The 19292-nt window shown below is 41.8% G+C and overlaps 1 protein-coding gene and 1 pseudogene across 1 annotated transcript; both read right to left on the reverse strand.

Annotated features, from left to right (window-relative positions):
- Positions 1–4633: 4633 nt before the first annotated feature.
- LOC109216679 lies at positions 4634–8789 on the reverse strand (annotated as a pseudogene).
- A 9-nt stretch (positions 8790–8798) lies between these two features.
- LOC109216680 lies at positions 8799–11262 on the reverse strand. The gene is made up of 4 exons (XM_019380853.1): positions 11101–11262; positions 9874–10000; positions 9017–9766; positions 8799–8920 (listed from the first exon to the last, which is right to left on the reverse strand). The coding sequence occupies exons 1-4, from the start codon at positions 11260–11262 to the stop codon at positions 8799–8801; spliced, it is 1161 nt and encodes a 386-aa protein (XP_019236398.1).
- Between the last annotated feature and the right edge of the window lie 8030 nt (positions 11263–19292).

Here is a 19292-nt window from a genome sequence, read left to right on the forward strand (position 1 = left end):
AAAATCACAATATTTACAATGACAATAACAAGGGACGAATTTACAAATACACTCACTCTCAAAAAGAGTTTCAAGTGTTACAACATACCATACCATAGGCTTGCCCTTATTTTAATTCATCGCTTTATTTTAAGAACGCTCGGTTGGAGATCCCATAAGGACTTTTTAGGCTTGTAATGTAGGTTTAGGGAAGGGTCGGATAAGCATTTGGGTACAAGTGACTTCACCTTCCTTGAACACTAATCACATTCTTCTTTCTTGTTGAGCTTTGCTTCTTTCCAAACCACATAGCCTCATTGGCATCTAGTTACCAACATAGAACCACCTTAAATACCTCTCAATTTTTTTTCAAGGCTCCATATTTATATACATACAAATATTTCTCTTTTTTTTTGTTTTTTTTTGTTTTGGAGCTTGAATGATTTACTATGAGCACTTTGAGGTATATATTCCTACACTCAATGTACAACCTTACCAATTTCCACATTGACACCACACCCCCAACTTAGGCTTTTAGCCTCATTCTCAATGTTCAAGGAGGGACGAGTTCAGAAGAGGGAGTTATTTACAAAAGTGGAAAGGTTTGTAATGAGGTGGCCAAAGAAAAGGTTAAAGGCTCAAATAGGGTACTAGTGATATCATTTATGCAATGGTAGGCTTGAAAGGATAGCTGGTTTTCCAAAAATCACAAAGACTGCCTAAGGTCATTTCTCCAACCAAACGTAATTATTATAAGCATCGAAAAACCAACTGGGCAAGTTCTAGATGGCAGAAGTAAACACAAGAATTTTTTTACAAAAAGAACTCACACACATGGCACACGAACTGTTTGGCTTACATAGTTTGAAGCCCTCGAGTCAACACTTGGCAACTCAAAGCTTTCATCATATATACATGTATAACTCTAGGTAGACATAGAGTCACAGAGCGAGCCTCAAGTTCACACAGTTGATATCTCTCTTTTTTAATAATAATGGAAGGGTATATGCTATATACAGACACACATGCTTGAAACTAAACAAGTACACCAAACCGGTCAACATGCTTCATTCTACTGTCCTGGTTCTACTATTACACCCTTGGAAAAGAACCCGGCGAAGAAAAACCAAGGGGAATTCATTGCTAATGACTAAATATGGACAATTATCTACTTGTTTTTTTTATATATGCACAAGGATAACATAAGTTATGTACGGAAATCACAAAACATCAATATATACAGAACACAGATGAGTACATAAGTTCAACAGTTGGCAATGTCACAAAAATATATACAAGGCTACCACCCCCAACTAAAAGGCATGCATTGTCCCCAATGCATAAGAATATGAAATAGAGTTTAGGGGCTCCCTGAGGCGCACTAAGCGCTATGGGAGTCGTCAGCCGGCTGAGTGATGGTGGGGTCACCCTCTGATGCTGAAGCTGGGACCGATGAGATCTCAGTCTGAGGAGTGGCCTCCACTGATGGAGGAGGGATCTCTGGCTGATCCAATACTGGAGCTGGAGCCTGTGAGTTGCTAGCCTCGCCCGTTGATAGCTGAGTGGCCGATGGATCTGCAGGGGCGGCTATGTCTGCTAGCGAATGTGCTATTGCTACCTGATTTGCTGCTTGTTCCTCGTCCTCAACTGTAGGAGCAGCAATCTGCTTACCCTTCTCCCGAGGGCCTTCATCCTCCTCGGACCAAGAATCCTCCTTATCTTCTCCCTCGTTTGCCTCCTCACTCTCAGACTCTGAAGACTGCTCGGACTCCTCCTCAGAAAAGATCTCAATATGTGCAGTGGGAGCTGGAGGCTGGGAAGTCCCGGCAGTCGGAGGTGCACTATCTGTCATCAACGTGGAGAAGTCAAGGTCCAAACCTGGTGCTGCTGTGTCTGCTCCCTGCTCACCTTCCTTGGGTAGGAAGGATGATAGATCGAACTCCAAAGTCTGCATCTTGTGGAGCTCGGATTTCATAGTGGCAACTTCCTCCCGGAGCCTAGGCAAGTCACTAACCTCACCTCGCTCTATCTTCTAAACCCTTAACTCAATCTGTTGCAGGCGATCCCCGAAAGATCTATTGTTGTTGGAGTGCTGTCACTGAGGACTGAATAGGAGTCAATGCCTGTTTGATGAGGATGGGCAGGTTCTTCAGAAGCTGGTCTACCTTAGCATTGGCATGCTGAGCTATGAGACCAAGCCGCGAGACGGCTGGCAGTGCAGCAGAAGGCTGAGCAGTGGTGGACTGAGAGGCCGGCTGTGAAGTAGAAGTGGACGCAACGGGAGCCTGAGGGGTCACAGGAGTCTGGGAGTCTGAAGGCTCTACATCAATTGGTCCCTGAGTCTGAACCTCTCGGGGAGCAACATCATCGCTAATGCGCGTGATATCAATGTCTCCCAGCTCCTTCCCTGTCCTGTCAGAATGTGGCATGGTGGGGACCTTTACAGCCTTACAGAGGGCTGTGATCAAGCAGGGGAATGGGAGTGAAGTGGCGTGCTGTGTTGCCTGAATCCCTAGCTCTCGGAATATAAGATCGCCCACATCAATCTTGATGCCCTCCATAATACATGCAATGAGAAGGGCTTTCTCAATGCCTATATTAGTCTCATTTCTGGACGGAATAAGGCGTGAGGTGACAAAGCTGAGCCAAAATCGACCCTCTCGTGTGAGATCCTCCTTATATATTTTGTGCACAAGGTTGATCCAAGCAGGGGTCCCCCTTGCTATCACCGAAGCAATCCAATTGCGCTCATTTTCCCTATTTGCCCATTTGGCAGCATACTCAGCCGTGCCCGAAGTCCAGTTAGGAAAGTATAGCTCATTAATTTTCTCAATGCTGCAGTCCACACTCTTTCCCCGAACCAGTACAGTGTCACAGAAAATCCTGTTGCGTTTGTGGTGCGCATTCTTGGAGGCTCCATACGATGCATAGAACTCACGGACAAGGGTCTCATTATATTCAACAGGTGGTTCAGTGAAGCACTCCCATTTTCTTTGTTTTATGTTCTCCCATATGTGGGGGTACTTCTCCTGTAACCCGTTCAAGCTCAATTGCTTCTCAGCCAGGATCTTCCGTTTGGTGAGCCCTTATCTGTACAGTGCCCTAGACCCATCAACCCCAAATCGGAGTTGGAAGTCATCTCCGCTTTTCCTTCTTGCCTCAGCTTGTAGGTCAACTGAGGGAAAGATCTCCTCCTCATCAGACTGGGAGGGATGTGGAACATTAGGGTCCGTTCGGGATCGTTTGGCTTGTGACGCTTGACGACTGGAGGATGCCCTTTTCTTGTCGGAGGCTGAGTATTTCTTGGGAGCCATATCTGCACAAAAGTGGAATGTGAGCGACCTTGTAGGCAACAGTGAAAAGAAAACAGAAAAAATAAAAAAAAATAAAAATAAAAAAATTGAAGATGCGACAGGATATGTGATCGCATAACCACTATGCGGACCGCAAACCTGTCGCAAACTTGACATTCCGTACTGGGTCTCAATCTGCGATGAGTTATGCGATCGCATAACCACTATGCGGACTGCATACTCATCGCAGAACTGATTTGTTCACAAACCAAATCCCAAAATGCGATTGCACATTCCACCGCAAAGTAGGAAATGCGATCGCAAAATGGCCGCAGAAAGCATGTTGTAAATTGGGTACACTGTGTCAGTATGCGGTGGGTCTGCGGTCCGCATATCAATATACGATCGCAAACTCGCCGTATTTTATCATCTTCCTCAGCCAATCTAGGGTTAGTTATGCGGCAGAAATGCGGACCGCATTTTGATTTTGCGAGCCGCAAATGTCATCGTTCCCAACGATTGAACTAACCCTCAGTAATGGTGGACCTAATTTTCACTACCCAGCGTCCCCAAAACACACTCATTAACTAAGAGCACACTACGAAAAGGTCTCTAATTACAAACCACGAAAGAAAAACACAGAAGAAAAGCAACAACAGGGGAAACAAAAAAAAATAATAATAAGAACAACTGTACAACCAAAGCCTGCAATAATGGAATTGGGACAAAGAAGACATACCAGTGACGTTGTTTATGAGCACACTTGGAGTATTAGATCACGCACTAGTCGATTTTGCCTTCTCCGTTCCTTTTCTCTTCGTTTTTCGTTTTTTTTTCATTTTGGTTTGTTTCTGATACAATAAAAAAAAGTTTGTTTTGTTTTAAATGTGTGAGAGATGAAAGGATGCGAAGATATACCTGACAATTTTGTGGTGGGTAAGTTACCGCATAACACACTATGCGACCGCATAAGTGTTATGCGGTGGATTCAAGTGACTTGCTGAAGGGCCCAAAATGCGGTGCACTATGCGATCGCATAGTGAAAATGCGGTCCGCATAGTGCACCAACTCGTCGCATCTTTACCACCAGATTTAGCCAACACGCTGTGTTGTTTTGTGACCAAATTGCGGTCCGCATAGTTAAAATGCGACCGCATATGTGCAGCAAACTGTGGAAAGTGATTTTTCTCCCCCTTTTCATGCAATCTTACCCACTGCACTCTAACACTCTAACACACACTTTAAATTGCTTAATTAAATCTATCTTACAAAAATTAAAAACTTCATACCACACATGGGTTGCCTCCCATGAAGCGCTTGATTTAACATCGTGGCACGACGAAGTTGACGTTCCCTTGGATTCACTCATTGGTCGGGCATGGACCATCTTTGAGAGCCAGCTGCTCCACCAAATGTTTTTCTCCATCTGTGCCCAAGTAATGCTTGACTCGCTGGCCATTCACTTTGAAGGTTCGGAGCCCATCCTCCGATTCTAGTTCCACAGCTCCAAAAGGAGAGACATTTACCACTTTGAACGGATCGGACCATTTTGATTTTAGCGTTCTCGGAAACAATTTGAGCCTTGAGTTAAAGAGCAAAACCAAGTCACCCGACTTGAACTCCCTTTTCAAGATCTTTTTGTCATGGACGAACTTCATCCTTTCTTTATACACAGCTGCACTTTCATATGCATGGAAATGGAATTCCTCCATTTCATTGAGTTGTGTTAACCTCAAATTTACAGCTTCAGCCCAATCCAAGTTCAACCTCTTCAGGGCCCACATGGCTTTGTGTTCCAATTCTACGGGTAGATGACAAGCTTTGCCGAAGACTAACCGATAAGGAGAAGTACCAATAGGAGTCTTCTATGCCGTGCGGTACGCCCACAATGCGTCATCTAGCTTCCTTGACCAGTTGGTCCTGTTTGCATTAACAGTCTTTGCTAGAATGCTCTTGATCTCCCGGTTGGAAACCTCAACTTGACCACTAGATTGGGGATGATAAGGTGTGGCCACCTTGTACTTGACGCCATACTTCTCTAGTATCCCCGTGAAAGCCTTGTTACAGAAATGAGACCCACCATCACTAAGAATGGCTCTAGGAGTGCCAAATCGAGTGAATATGTTTTTCTTTAAGAATGCGGTCACACTTCTTGCCTTGTTGTTTGGTAAGGCAATTGCTTCAACCCATTTGGACACATAGTCCACAGCTACCAAGATATACTTCATCCCACAAGAGCTTACAAAGGGACCCATAACATCAATCCCCTATACGTCGAAAATTTCTATCTCCATCACAAAGTGTATTGGCATTTCATGCTTCTTGGAGATTGATCCTTGCCTTTGGCATTGGTCACAAGCCTTGACCATTTGATTGGCATCATGATAGATCGACGGCCAATAATAACCACATTCAAGCACCTTAGCCGCCGTCCGATTTCTCCCATGATGACCCCCAACTGGCGAGTCATGGCATGCTTTTAGAATTGGCATAATTTCTTCTTCTGGAACACATCTTCGGATGATGTTGTCAGCACAAACACGGAACAAGTATGGCTCTTCCCAATAGTATTGCCGACAATCTCTCAAAAATTTCTTCTTTTGATAGGATTCCAATCCTTCCGGAATAAGGTCACTAACCAAGTAGTTAGCAATATCGGTATACCAAGGAGCAAAAGTGCTAGATAGTGCCAATATTTGTTCATCCGGGAAGGCATCGTTGATTTCAAGATCTCCCTTTGGCCTTCCTGCCTCTTCAAGCCTTGATAAATGATCCGCTACTTGATTTTGAGTTCCCTTGCGATCCTTGACCTCGAAGTCAAATTCTTGCAACAACAAGACCCATCGAATCAACCTAGGCTTTGCATCCTTCTTTGCCATGAGATATCGAAGAGCATCATGATCTGTGTACACTATCACCTTAGATCCCAACAAATAAGCCTGGAACTTCTCGAAGGCATAAACAATGGCAAGAAGTTCTTGCTCAGTCAGTGTGTAATTATTTGCGCTCCATTGATTGTCTTGCTTGCATAATAGACCGGGTGGAGAACCTTGTTGTAACGTTGGCCAAGCATTGCTCCAATAGCTGCACCACTGGCGTCACACATGAGCTCGAAAGGAAGAGACCAATCGGGTGTGACAATAATGGGTGCCGTGGTGAGCCTTTGTTTCAATTCCTCAAAGGCTTTGAGGCATTTTTCGTCAAACACAAATTTGTCATCTTTCTCAAGGAGTTTGCACAATGGATTTGCAATCTTGGAAAAATCCTTGATGAAACGCCTATAGAATCCGGCATGCCCTAAGAAACTTCGAACACCTTTAACGGAAGTAGGTGGAGGAAGCTTGGAAATAATCTCGATCTTAACCCGGTCGACCTCTATGCCATGTTTTGAAATTTTGTGCCCCAATACAATACCTTCATCCACCATGAAGTGGCATTTCTCCCAATTGAGCACAAGGTTGGTTTCTTCACATCTCTTAAGCACTTGTCTAAGATTGTTAAGGCAATGCTCAAAAGAGTCACCTACCACCGAGAAGTCGTCCATGAAGACTTCTAGAAAATCCTCTACCATGTCGGAGAAAATGGACATCATGCATCTTTGAAAAGTAACCGGAGCGTTGCATAAACCAAATGGCATCTGGCTAAAGGCAAAAGTTCCATAGGGGCAAGTGAATATCGTCTTCTCTTGATCCTCCAATGCTATGTTGATTTGGTTGTAGCCGGAATATCCATCAAGGAAACAATAGAATGACCTTCCCGCTAGCCTATCAAGCATTTGATCAATAAAAGGCATAGGGAAATGGTCTTTGCATGTGGCACTGTTGAGCGACCGGTAATCCATACACACCCTCCAACCGGTCACCGTTCTTGTTGGGATGGGCTCATTTTTATCATTTTCAATTACGGTCATGCCTCCCTTTTTCGGCACACATTGCACCGGGCTCACCCAAGAACTATCGGCAATAGGGTAGACTACCCCGGCATCCAACCACTTGATGATTTCTTTCTTTACCACCTCTTGCATTGACGGGTTCAACCGTCGTTGATGTTCCACACTTGGTTTCGTCTCACTCTCCAATTGGATCTTGTGTTCACAAATTCCCGCGGGAATCCCTGGGATGTCCACAATTGTCCATCCAATGGCTTGCCTATGCTCCTTCAAGACTTCCAACAATTGTTCCACCTGCACATCATTCAACAAAGAAGAAACTATTACGGGTAAAGTATCATTGGAGCCAAGAAATTTATACCTCAAGTGTGGTGGAAGTGGTTTGAGCTCTAGTTGCGGTGGCTCGATAATAGAAGGCTTTGCGGGCGGAGTGGCTCTATTCTCCAAATCGAGAGAGAGCTTTGCCGGAGCATAAGTGTAAGATCCAAGCCCCTCCAATGCGTTTACCAATTCCATATACCCTTCCATATCTTCACCATCAAAGTTCACCAAAATAGCCGCCAATGCCTCGCCGAGGCATTGTTCTTCCATTTTCATTTCAACCGCATCCTCTACTTCATCAACAACATCGATCACCGAGATGCTTTCATACTCATGTGGTAGCTTCATACCCTTGCTTGCTTGGAATGTAACCTCTTCATCATTCACACGGAATTTGATCTCATTCTGTTCCGAATCCATTAGTGCTCTTCCCATGGCAAGGAATGGTCTCCCCAAGATGATAGGGATCTCTTTGTCAACCGCACAATCAAGGATTACAAAATCGGCGGGTAAATGAAACTTTCCCACTTTAACAAGCACATCATCAATAATTCCCACCGGTCTTTTTATGGAACGATCGGCCATTTGCAACCTCATACTTGTGGGCTTCGGCATACCTAACCCCATTTGCTTATAGATGGCAAGAGGCATTAAGTTGATGCTAGCCCCATTATCACAAAGGGCTCTTGCAAAATCACGTGCCCCAATAGTACATGGAATGGTGAAGGCTCCCGGATGTTCTTTCTTTTGGACGGTGGATGTTGCAATGATGGAACTAACCCGGTGAGTCATGTTTACCACTTCATTCTTGGTGGTTCTCTTCTTTGTGATCAAATCTTTCAAATATTTAGCAAACCCCTGCATCTCTTGAAATGCTTCCACAAATGGAATATTCACCGATAATTGCTTGAGAATGTCGTAGAACTTTTCAAGTTTGCTATCATCAACCTTCCTCACAGGTCTTAGAGGGAATGGGGGAGGAGGTCTAGGAATAGGTGGAAGAGTTTTTGGTATGTCTTCTACCTTTTCCTTACCTCTTCCCGGTTCTCTTTTTGCACTTGCAAATCTTCCAGAATCTTTTCAACTTCGACAACACTTGGCTCTTCAACCTCAACCCCTTGTTCGGACTCATCTACTTCAATCACTTGTTCACCCTCTCCTTTTAGTACCTTCCCACTCCGAGTAGTAATTTCCATGATGTGAGAAGTTGGACCACTCCCACTACCCTTTGGGTTCGCAATTGTGTCACTTGGAAGTGTCCCTTTTTGCTTCGGATTTTGTTCCCTTAAGAGGTCTCTCATTTGCATTTCCAATTTTTAAATGGATGCGGTATGAGAGCCAACAATCTCGGTCATATTCCTCATAGACGTGTCGTACTTCTCTTGATTTTGTAATACCCGTTCAAGCATGCTTTCCAACTTGGAATCACTCGATAAACCTTGATTTGAATATTGACCCTTTGGGGGAACATAAGGATTTGAACTCCGATTTGCGAAGTTATTGTTGTTATTCCAATTTCCTTGATTTGAGCCACCTTGGACATTTCGCCATTGTTGGTTGCCTTGCCCTTGCGGGTTAGGCCTCCATTGATTTTGGTGTCCTTGACCTTGGTATTGTTGCCTTTGATACCCTCCTTGAGAGTTGTTGATGTAGTTTGCTTCCTCAAAATCTTCATTTGATGTGGGTTGCACATCCTCCACCACATTCACCTTCTTTGTTTGGCTTTCCGTGAACATTTTTGTCAACACATTGACATTTGTGGCAAGCCCTGCGATTATTTGATCTCTCTCTTGATTTTCCTTAATCAGGTTGGTCAAGGAAGGCGAATCATATGCAATTCCACCTGTGGTATCCTCAGAGTACCAAGCTTGATTATGTTTTGCCATTTTGTCAAGTATTTTTGTGACCCTTGCGAATGATTTGTCCATAAAAGATCTGTCAGCTGCATTCTTCGCTATAGATTGGTTCATAGGATCCAAACCCATGTAAAATTTCTCCAACAAAATAGTGTCCGGAAAACCATGATTGGGAGACCTCACCAAATATAATTTGAATCGATCCCATGCCTCATGTAGATGTTCCCCTGGCTGTTGCTTGAAGAATAAAATTTTATCCCAAAGTTCGGATTTCTTGCTCTGTGGGAACCATTTAGCTAAAAATGCTCGGACAAGTTCAGGCCAAGAACGGATGGAATTTGGTGGCAAGTTTTGGAGCCACCTTCTTGCGTCTCCAGCTAGTGAGTACTTGAACACCCTCAACCTTAGGGCATCATCCAGACATTGTTCTGCTTATGCATAGCACATACTCCCAAGAAGTTCCTAAGGTGTTGTGTTGGATCGTCATCAGTGGAATTCCTGAAAAACCCCTCCGCTTTGAGCATTAGGATTAGACCATGTTCCACTTTGAAAGTTGAAGCACCAACAATCGGAGGTACAATAGCATTTGTATCCTCTATGTACTCATCTATGTCCGCAAAAGGATTTTCATCCATGTCTTCCTCGTAGTCTGACATGTCTTCCTATCAACACCAAGCAAAACAAGCGAAGTGTGATAGAATAGAATAAAACGTAAAGTAAAGCACACACTAATTAGTAATTTCAAAACCGTATTCCCCAGCAACGGCTTCAAAATTTGATACGCTCAAATTACACTTTAATAAATAGTGTAAGGCGGTCGGTGTCAAATATAGTAACCCAACAAGGTTGGGGTCGAATCCCATAGGGAATAGGTATGAAAAGCTACTCGATTAGTGTGTCACTCGACTTAGGTCGTAATTCTATCCGGTTAATTGTAACAAGAGTATGGTGTAATTGTAATTTGAAGAAATAACTAATGTTGAGATTTATAATGTAATTAATTGGATTAAAGAAACCAAGGTTGTGTCCCCTTCAATGAAATGTAATGCTACCGGTGTTAATATGATATATTTCCAATGGAATGTCCTTTTAATGTGCAAATGATTTCTAAATGACTTCCCAATATTTTCCAATAGTTGGGTAGTATTTACTCTTTATAATTTTTCCAAATATAAAAGAGTTGCAATTAAAAACAATCAATATATGCCAAATAAAACCCACTTATTCCTAAGCGATTCTATTAAACAAGGGTTAACGCCTTGAGTCTTTGATATTTACTTCTACCAAATTCTAACCCACTTTACCAAGCAAAGTAAGAATTTAATGGCACTTGTTAATGTTTGCAACCACCAACAATAAATGAAGAATGAGAAGTAAATAAACATCAACCAACCATTATATATATATTCAATGGTAAACACCCATTAACATTACACCCATTTAGGGTCCACAACCTTAGTATTTAAAGTTAGCTACTCATACTAAAATACAAAATGAAGAGAATATTTAATGCCATAAAGCTTACAAAGTGAAAGATTCTTCAACCAAAAGCTTCCAAAAGTGAAAAATATTAAAGCCTTGTATTAGCTCCCAAAATCAGACAAGATGCCCTACAAAACCCCAATAAATCTATTTATAGTGGGCCAAAATTCGGGGCAAAATCTGGAAAAAAATGCCCTTTCCGGTTAAATATGCGACCGCATATCTGTCGCATAACAGACATGCGGTCCGCATTCTTGACATGGCCATCGCATAGTTCAACCCTAGTTTCCAGGCCTTCATCGCATTCATGGTTTGCGGTTCGCATTGTAGAAATGCGATCGCATTTCGCGTCGTATTTTCTACCTTCAGCAACCTTCAAGTTGAGTTTGCGGTCCATTCTGCGGCTCGCATACAGGTTATGCGATCGCAGACTGGACCGCATTTCTTGCGTTGGATTTTGCCCAGAACACTGTTGTGGTTTGCGATTCAAGTGCGCATTTTGCGGCTCGCATGATGGATTTGCGATAGCATATCCACATTTGCGATGCCTTTTTGCTCTTTTCTTGTCTTTTTGTGGCTTTTTGAATTCATTTCCATGCTCTTAAGTCCGTAAACCTCATATACTGTAAAAACACTAAAATTACATAAGTATAAAGGATAATTGCATCTAAAACAAGCTAAAATCTAAGCAATTTGTATCAAATGTGCCGAAATTCTCCGGCACATCAACGAGCTTATTGGAAATCTCAAAACTTATGAGATGAAGAGAAAGAAACATCTTGAAAGAAGACATCCCAAGAAGGAGAAGAACCGGGTTCTCAAGGCTGCTAACAACGATTCATGTAGTGATGAATCCGACATGGAGTATCTCACTCAAAGATTCCAGAAGATGATTCGAAAAAATTATGGATTTCCAAAGAAAGGAAGTTCCAGCAGGAATTTTAAAGGAAATGATTGCTGCCATAAGTGTGAAAAGTCTGGACACTTCATTATAGACTGTCCTCTTCATAAGCAGGATTATTACAAAAACAACATGGATAAGGCAGCTAAGAGGAACCAGGTCCCTAATAGGAAGTTCAATAGAAGAGATGTTGCTGAAAACATGGTGAAGAAAGCTTTGGCTGACTGGGGAGATTGCTCCAGTGAATCTGAAGGTGAGAATGACCAAGGAGATGCATATATGATGGTTGCTGACAAAAGATCTTTAGAATATGAGTCAATCTTTGCACTCTTGGCCAAGTCTGATGATGATGAGGACAAGGAGGAAGATGAGGTAAGTTTTTTTGATGTTTAAAGAAATTTGAAAACTTACTCTAAGACAAAATTGATGTCCTTAGTAAATATGTTGATTGATGCCTATCACAGCCTCATTAATGATAAAAATATTTTAATAGAAGAAATTGGTGACATAGAACTAGAGAGGGATGATATGGTAGTTTCTATTGTGGACTTGAAGGAACAAGTGGAAGAAGTAACTAGAGAAAATAACTTGTTGAAAAACCAAACAAAAAATGGATGGACAACACTAAGGGTAAAAAAGTGGCTAGTGAGGCTCAACTTGAGCTTGAGAGTGAGCTTAAGAAAGTAAAAACAAGTCTTATTGCTGAGCTTGAAAAAAATAGACAACTTCAGGAGGATTTGAAAAGGGTTAAAAATGATCTTGATAAGTCACTTAAATGTACTTGGTCCTATGATGTAAAAAACGTCTATGTGCAAGAGTATTGGTGGAAAGAAGCAAGGAATCGGGTTCCAAAAGGCTAAAACCCCCTATAATCCCCATAGCAAGTATGTAATTGTGGATAATAATTGGTTGTGTACTCACTGTGGTCAAACATGTCATTACAAGGACTCTTGTGTAACTAAAACTCAGTCTTTGCAGAAAAACAAAGTTTTTGTTGAAAAGAGGCCTGCTGTTGAGGAACCTGGTTCCCTTAAAAGAAAATATGTGTTGGATGCATGGGCAAAAAGAAGTTTGATCTGCCCGTTCTATTATTACAAGGGACCCAAGTTGGCTTAGGTTCCTAAGTCTAATCATTGATTTTGTGTGCAGGCTGGAGTGAGAGGTAGCAGTAAAAAAATGGTACATGGATATTAGCGGCTGCTCTAAGTATATGACTGGAAGAATGGATGATTTCCTCTCACTCTAAGCTTTCCAAGGTGGGAGTTTGTCCTTTGGTAATAGCAAGAAGGGCTATAATCTTGGTGTTGGCAAAATTGGCAAAACATTCTCCCATGCAATTGTAAATACATGTACCATGTGAGTGGCTTAAAATATAGCTTGTTGAGTGTGTCTCAAATCTGCGATAAGGGAAAATGAAGTGAAGTTCTTGTCCAAATCTTGCACTCTCACCAATCTCAAAACTGGTGAAGTGGTGTTGATAGCCAAAAGGTTCAAGAACATCTATGTTGCAGACCTTGATTCACTGAATGGTGGTGAGCTAACATGCCTAAGTGTCATTGATGATGATGCTGAGTTATGGCGCAGATGACTGGGGCATGCGAGTTTTTATTTGTTGAACTAGTTGGTTATGGAGGACCTGGTTTGTAGGCTGAAGCAGTCAACACCACCTTCTTCTTGATTAATAAGTGCCTGATCAGGTCCCTTCTCGAGAAGTCTCTTTGTGAACTACTCAATGGGAGAAAACCCAAGCTGACTTACCTGAGAGCATTTGGATGCAAAATGTTTTTTTCTTAACAATGGTGGCAAAGGGTCACATAACAAAGAAGATGAAGATGAAGAATTTAGAAATGCTCCTAGTGAAGCTATAGATATTGCAAATGGAAAGACTGATTTGATGTGTCAAGTCAAGCAGAGCGATGAAGAAGATACATCAGAATCTCCAAAAGGCATAGAGGAACATGGTCCCTTAATCACCTCGACTGAAGCTGAACATAAGGTTTCTGATGTTGCATCAAGTACTCCTGATGCAAAACAAAGAAGTGGAAGTCATAATTCTGTTGATGTCGATGATGTTTCAAATATGGAGGAACCTGGTCCTTCAAATTCTGAAGTTTAAGTGCTTCAAGGAGCTGCTGAAAAGATTTGAGATGGAGAATGCTAAGACCATTGATACACTTATTGCCACTGTTGCGCCCCCTTTTTTCCCTTCCTCGCGGGGGGAAGTCTGGGTTTCGACATTTCATGGGGGGTAATAACTCATTTCCTTTTGGGAATTGGGTATTTAAAGAGTCGCCACCTAACGGATTATGGTGCGTTAGGGCACCTAGAGCGATTAACTCTTACACTGGTTTGCATTACCAGAGATTAGGGTAAGGGCTCGAAATAACCTCGAGGGGAAGGTGTTAGGCACCCCTCTTGGTCCACAACTGTGGGTCCCGGCCAAACTTATATTCACAAATTAGTCCATATAAATAAACAGTTGAATCAAATAGGTTGCAAGTAAAGCACATTGGGTAACTCAAGTAATAAAGATTCTTTGAACAAGTTGTAAACAAAGGTTTTAAAATAGAAAAAAGGAATTTTGGTAAAGGAGGGGTCCTAGGTTGGTTAGCCTATAGGATCACCCCACACAATGTCCGGTAAACACTCCTCGATGAGGGGCTACACGTGACATTAGCGCGTAGTCATCATATCCCATATCTACCCTTCCCATCCCCTTAGTGGTCATGCAAAGTGAGTGTTTAGTCAGCGATCTCTATTGCGTGCTGTTACCCAAACCCTTCTTAATGGTCCTGGAGGGATTTAGGACCTCTACCTATAGGTGGTTCTAGACAGACCCCTAAGGTTTTAAAGGTGAAAATTCTAAGGTGACAGGCAAAACAATTAGGACTTTTAACACATAAGATAAAAGGGATCAATTAGAGGCTCAAAGTTTCCTCCTCAAATAAGGCACATAAACAGCACGACTTCAAGAACAATTAAGGGCTTTTTATTAAACAGTATCCTGAGGCAGGATGTCTAGGTGAATATGCAGAAGACAAGTAATTTTTTTTTGCAAACTCATGAGTAATGACCCTAGCAGTTGCCTATTCTTTTTTTAAAACCCTGTTAGGATCAGAAAAAACATTAAGTCATAGAAACAGTTTCAGGATTGCAAGTTTTGAAAACGCCGTACAGGCTTGCCTATACGCGAAATACTGATGACTACGTTTTATAGTAAAACGGGGCAGATTTTAAAACAGACTTTTAAATCCCTATGGGCATGCTGTCTAATAACAGTTTAAGGCAGTTTTCAAAGAACTCGTTTCAGGGAAATATAAACCACTTAATTAAACCAAATCAGAAGTGAACTAAACCTTAACCGGATTGAGTTATTTAAACTAAAACTATGCGAGATCCATAGGCAGGATTTGATATTGTTCCCTATAGGCATGATATCTAAGTTTAATACTGATATTAAAGACTTGCAGGCATGGAAACATACATAAGCACTTGTTATAATAGAATCTGGATTAAATCCTATAGGCATGGCATCTATTTGTGAAGCTGATTTTAAGACATGCAGACATGATTTCTATTACAGAATTATTTGAAACCTATAGGCGTGATTTCTAGCATGGTGAGATAAACATGACAAGATGTAAAGCCCTATAATCATGATTTCTACTTAGTAAGGCAATAGGATTAAAATGTAAGGTCCTATAAGCGTGATTTTTACCCGTATTACCCCATAAACATGTAGCTACCCATCCCTTTCACTAATTACCTCAATATTTGTTCACAAGTTATTACAGACAACATGAATGAATTACATAAGTAAATAAGAAAATAAGAAGCAATTCTATAGGGAGCCTTCAATTAGGCCCAGATTTCCAAAGCCTCCAATAGCCTCGAATGCCTCAATTCTATAGACAATGTCATAGTCTAGGTGCATCAAAGTTCCCTAAGGATCTCAAGGGTCCCGGGCAGTGCTTACACCTAGACTTGGTAACAAATTGAAATACGGTTGTCAGCTGTGGAAAGGGCAGCCTCAGCATGCCAGTTTTCAGAGGGTTCTCAAGGGGATCCCAAGGCAGTACACATACTGGAGGGGTAGAAACCTATTGACTAAGGAGTAGAGTGGTAGTGCTTGACACAGGTTGAAAAGGTTTAATGGAAAAAACTGTATTAAAAGGAAGTTTGTTTGAAAATAATTCAGTAAAACAAAGAGAAACAGTTTGGAAAAGAGATTGGAGTGATGAACAAAGTCCAAACACAACACCTTTAAGATAGGTTCAGTACACAACCAGGAGTCAACAGAACCAAAGCAAGTTCAGTAGTCACACAACAGGGGTCAGGATTCTGGGGATACATAGCAACACGCGCTGATTGTAAACACATTGAATAGGTTTTTATTAATGTCTTAGCCTATACGTTATACTCTTGTTTCGCTGATTATCTAACCAAACTTGCTTCGTGAAGAACCGAGATAGAGAACCTGGCCCACAGGATATACATTTTCATGTGAACTGGTATCGAAGTCCTGAAAATCAGCAAATGATGAACGACCACAGGGAGGAACACACAAGGACCTGGTGACCTGGTCCTAGGGTTCTCTGACACAGCAGCAGAGTCAGTGACTGTACGCAATCAATATAAAGAGGAACACAACAGGACCTGCTTCCTTTTGGGTTCTTCTGACAGAGAGTAAATGTCAAGTACACACTAAGAACGTAGCAGAAGGAAAGTACCATCTATGCAACTATCAATAGAAGAGGAACACAACTAGGACCTGGTCCGTTGGTGTGTCCTGACAGAAGGTACAAGAAGTCCCACTATCTAGCTGGAATGCAACTCGCCCAAAAGTGGCTGTGCAGACAGTACAACAGTCACTTCTCGATTGGGAGAAGCGTACACCACAGAGTTGAGATACACTATCCATGTGGCTATCTTTTGTGATAAAACAACCTGGTGCAAACAGACACATCTTCTTTGTGTCCTTCAGTGATATTCTCTCAAGAAACAAAATTATTTTAATCCCAGCATTGTAACGTCACTGGTGTCAAGAACAAGAAAGAACAATCCCTACCAGGATCAGTTTCTAAATGAGTTTTTGTACATCCGTAGTTGATTGTAATCTTGTTATTGTTTCGTCATTGTAATTCCTAGTTTGCTTTCTTAGAGCGATGGTCTTAGGAACAAACCAATTCGTCAGACTTCTGAGTTTATGGTTTGTGACTGAGGAGATAGTCATAGTTTAAATCTTTGTAACTAGGAGAGTTATAGAGTGGCTTGTGGTGGTTGCATCACAAGTTAGTTTGAAGTCTTTGCAAATAGGGTTTTTGAAGTGGCTTGTAAAGATAGATAACAAGTTAGTAGAGTTAAAAGCTAAAAAAAAAACAAGAGTAGGATCCGTGGATTTTGGATCCCCTTGTGTGGGATTTTTCCACGTCAAAAATCTCCTGCATTTTCCTTTACATTACAGTCTTTACTTGCATTCTACGTGTCATCTGTCAATAGAGGACCAGGTACTCTATAGTTTGGTGGACTCACATAAGACTAACAATTAGTATCAGAGCAGGTTTCTCCTATCAGGCTAACACCTAGGAAGGATCCTCAATGGCTGCTCCACCAAACTTTGAAGAAGGACAATCAACCTATAGATCTCCCAGATTCAATGGTCAATACTATGGCTGGTGGAAGACCCGGATGCATGATTTTATGATGGCAGAAGATTCAGAGTTGTGGGACATCATTTGTGATGGTCCACATGTTCCCATAAAGAAACTTGAAGAAAAAGGAGAATTGGTGCCCAAAGGGAGAAGAGAGTACAACGACATTGACAGAAAAGCTGTAGAAAAGAACTGTCGTGCCAAGAAAATCTTGATGTGCGGCATAGGACCTGATGAATACAATAGAGTATCAACTTGTGATACTGCCAAAGAATATGGGAAGCCTTACAAACAGCACACGAAGGAACTACTCAGGTCAAACAATCCAAGATCGACATGCTCACCACTGAATATGAGCTCTTCAGGATGAAGGATGATGAGTCCATACAAGATATGCACACCAGATTCACCTCCATCATAAATGCGCTTCACTCATTTGGAGATGTCATTCCCAGAAACAAGCTTGTAAGGAAAATCCTAAGTGTTCTACCTGGGTCTTGGGAAAGCAAGGTAAATGCCATCACTGAAGCTAAAGATCTACAAACTCTGACCATGGATGAGTTGATTGGTAATCTGAAGACATCTGAGATGAAAAGAAAGAAAGATAGTGAAAGAAGAGAGCCTAAGAAGGAAAAGAACCTGGTGCTTAAGGCTGAAAGCAGTGATTCAAGTGATGAAGATAGTGACATGGCCTATCTTACTAAGAGATTTCAAAAGATGGTTCGAAGAAATGGTGGTATACCAAAGTGGGGTAGTTCAAGTAAAACAAGGAACAACGATCTCTGTCACAGATGTGGAAAGTCAGGGCATTTCATCAAAGACTGCCCACTCGCAAAACTAGAGCAACACAAGCAGAATCCTGACAAAGTAGGGAAAAGGAACCTGGTTCTAGATAAAAGATTCAAACAAAAAAGTGCTGCAGACAATATCGTTAAGCAGGCTCTTGCTGCTTGGGGAAACTCCTCGAGTGAATCCGAAAGGGAATCAGATACAGAGGATAGTTCCCTGATGGCAGCGGAAACTGAAGCAACGAAGTACAATTCACTGTTCGCGCTGATGGCTCAGTCAGATGATGATGATAAAGAAGATGAACACGATGAGGTAAACTTCAGGGATGTTCAGAGAAATCTGAAATCCTGTTCTTCTAAGAAGCTAAGGTCTTTATCTAATGTCCTAATTGATGCCTATTATAGCCTTGAAAATGATAAAGAAATCCTGACCATAGAACTGGGAGAGGCCGAACAATCTAGAGATGATCTAGTGGTCTGTGTAGTGGACTTAAATGAGACCATATCTAATCTTGAACAAGAAAAGGAAGCCTTGAATGAAAAAATAACTAGTGTGGAAAATGAGAGAGACGATTTGATGGTAGCAGTTGTTGATCTAAAAGAAACAATAGAAGGCCTTAACAATGAGAAACACACCTTAGAAGAAAAAGTTGCATCTACTGAAGAGGAAAGGGATGATCTGTTAGTAATATGCACTGATCTAGAGGAAACCATTGAGGGACTCAATAGAGAGCATAGGAATGTAAGTCTTGGGAAAGGGAAGGAAGTAGCTAGTCAGACGCACATCATGCTTGAAAAAGAGTTAACTGTTGTAAAAACCAGTCTCTGCAGTGAACTCGAGAGGAATCAGCAACTCCAAGCTGAGTTAGAGAAAGTAAGAAATGATCTTGAGAAATCCCTGAAGTGGACCTGGTCCTCAGATGTTGTCACTGCCATGTATCTCAATAATAGTGGGAACAAGCAGGGCATCGGGTTCCAAAGGGAGAAAACTCCCTACAACCCGCACTACAAGTATGTCACTGTACCTGATAACTGGCTATGTACCCACTATGGGAACAATGAGCATTTTAATGAAAATTGCCAGGCCAGGGTTCAGTCTGCTCAGAAGAACAAAGTGTTTACTGATAGAGTG

The sequence above is a fragment of the Nicotiana attenuata genome, unplaced genomic scaffold (genome assembly GCF_001879085.1).
Source record: "Nicotiana attenuata strain UT unplaced genomic scaffold, NIATTr2, whole genome shotgun sequence".
Taxonomy (NCBI): Eukaryota; Viridiplantae; Streptophyta; class Magnoliopsida; order Solanales; family Solanaceae; genus Nicotiana; species Nicotiana attenuata.

What these genes read in the sequence shown, in the direction of transcription:
- LOC109216680 (XM_019380853.1), bottom strand. Translation starts at nt 11,262, where the DNA reads ATGCGGTCCAGTCTGCGATCGCATAACCTGTATGCGAGCCGCAGAATG. An exon ending in ATGAAGGCCTGGAAACTAGG is followed by an intron (nt 10,001 to 11,100) that starts GTTGAACTATGC and finishes TGGTGTTGATAG; the next exon opens with GAAGACATGTCAGACTACGA. An exon ending in ACAATGGCGAAATGTCCAAG is followed by an intron (nt 8,921 to 9,016) that starts GTGGCTCAAATC and finishes ATTCAAATCAAG; the next exon opens with GTTTATCGAGTGATTCCAAG.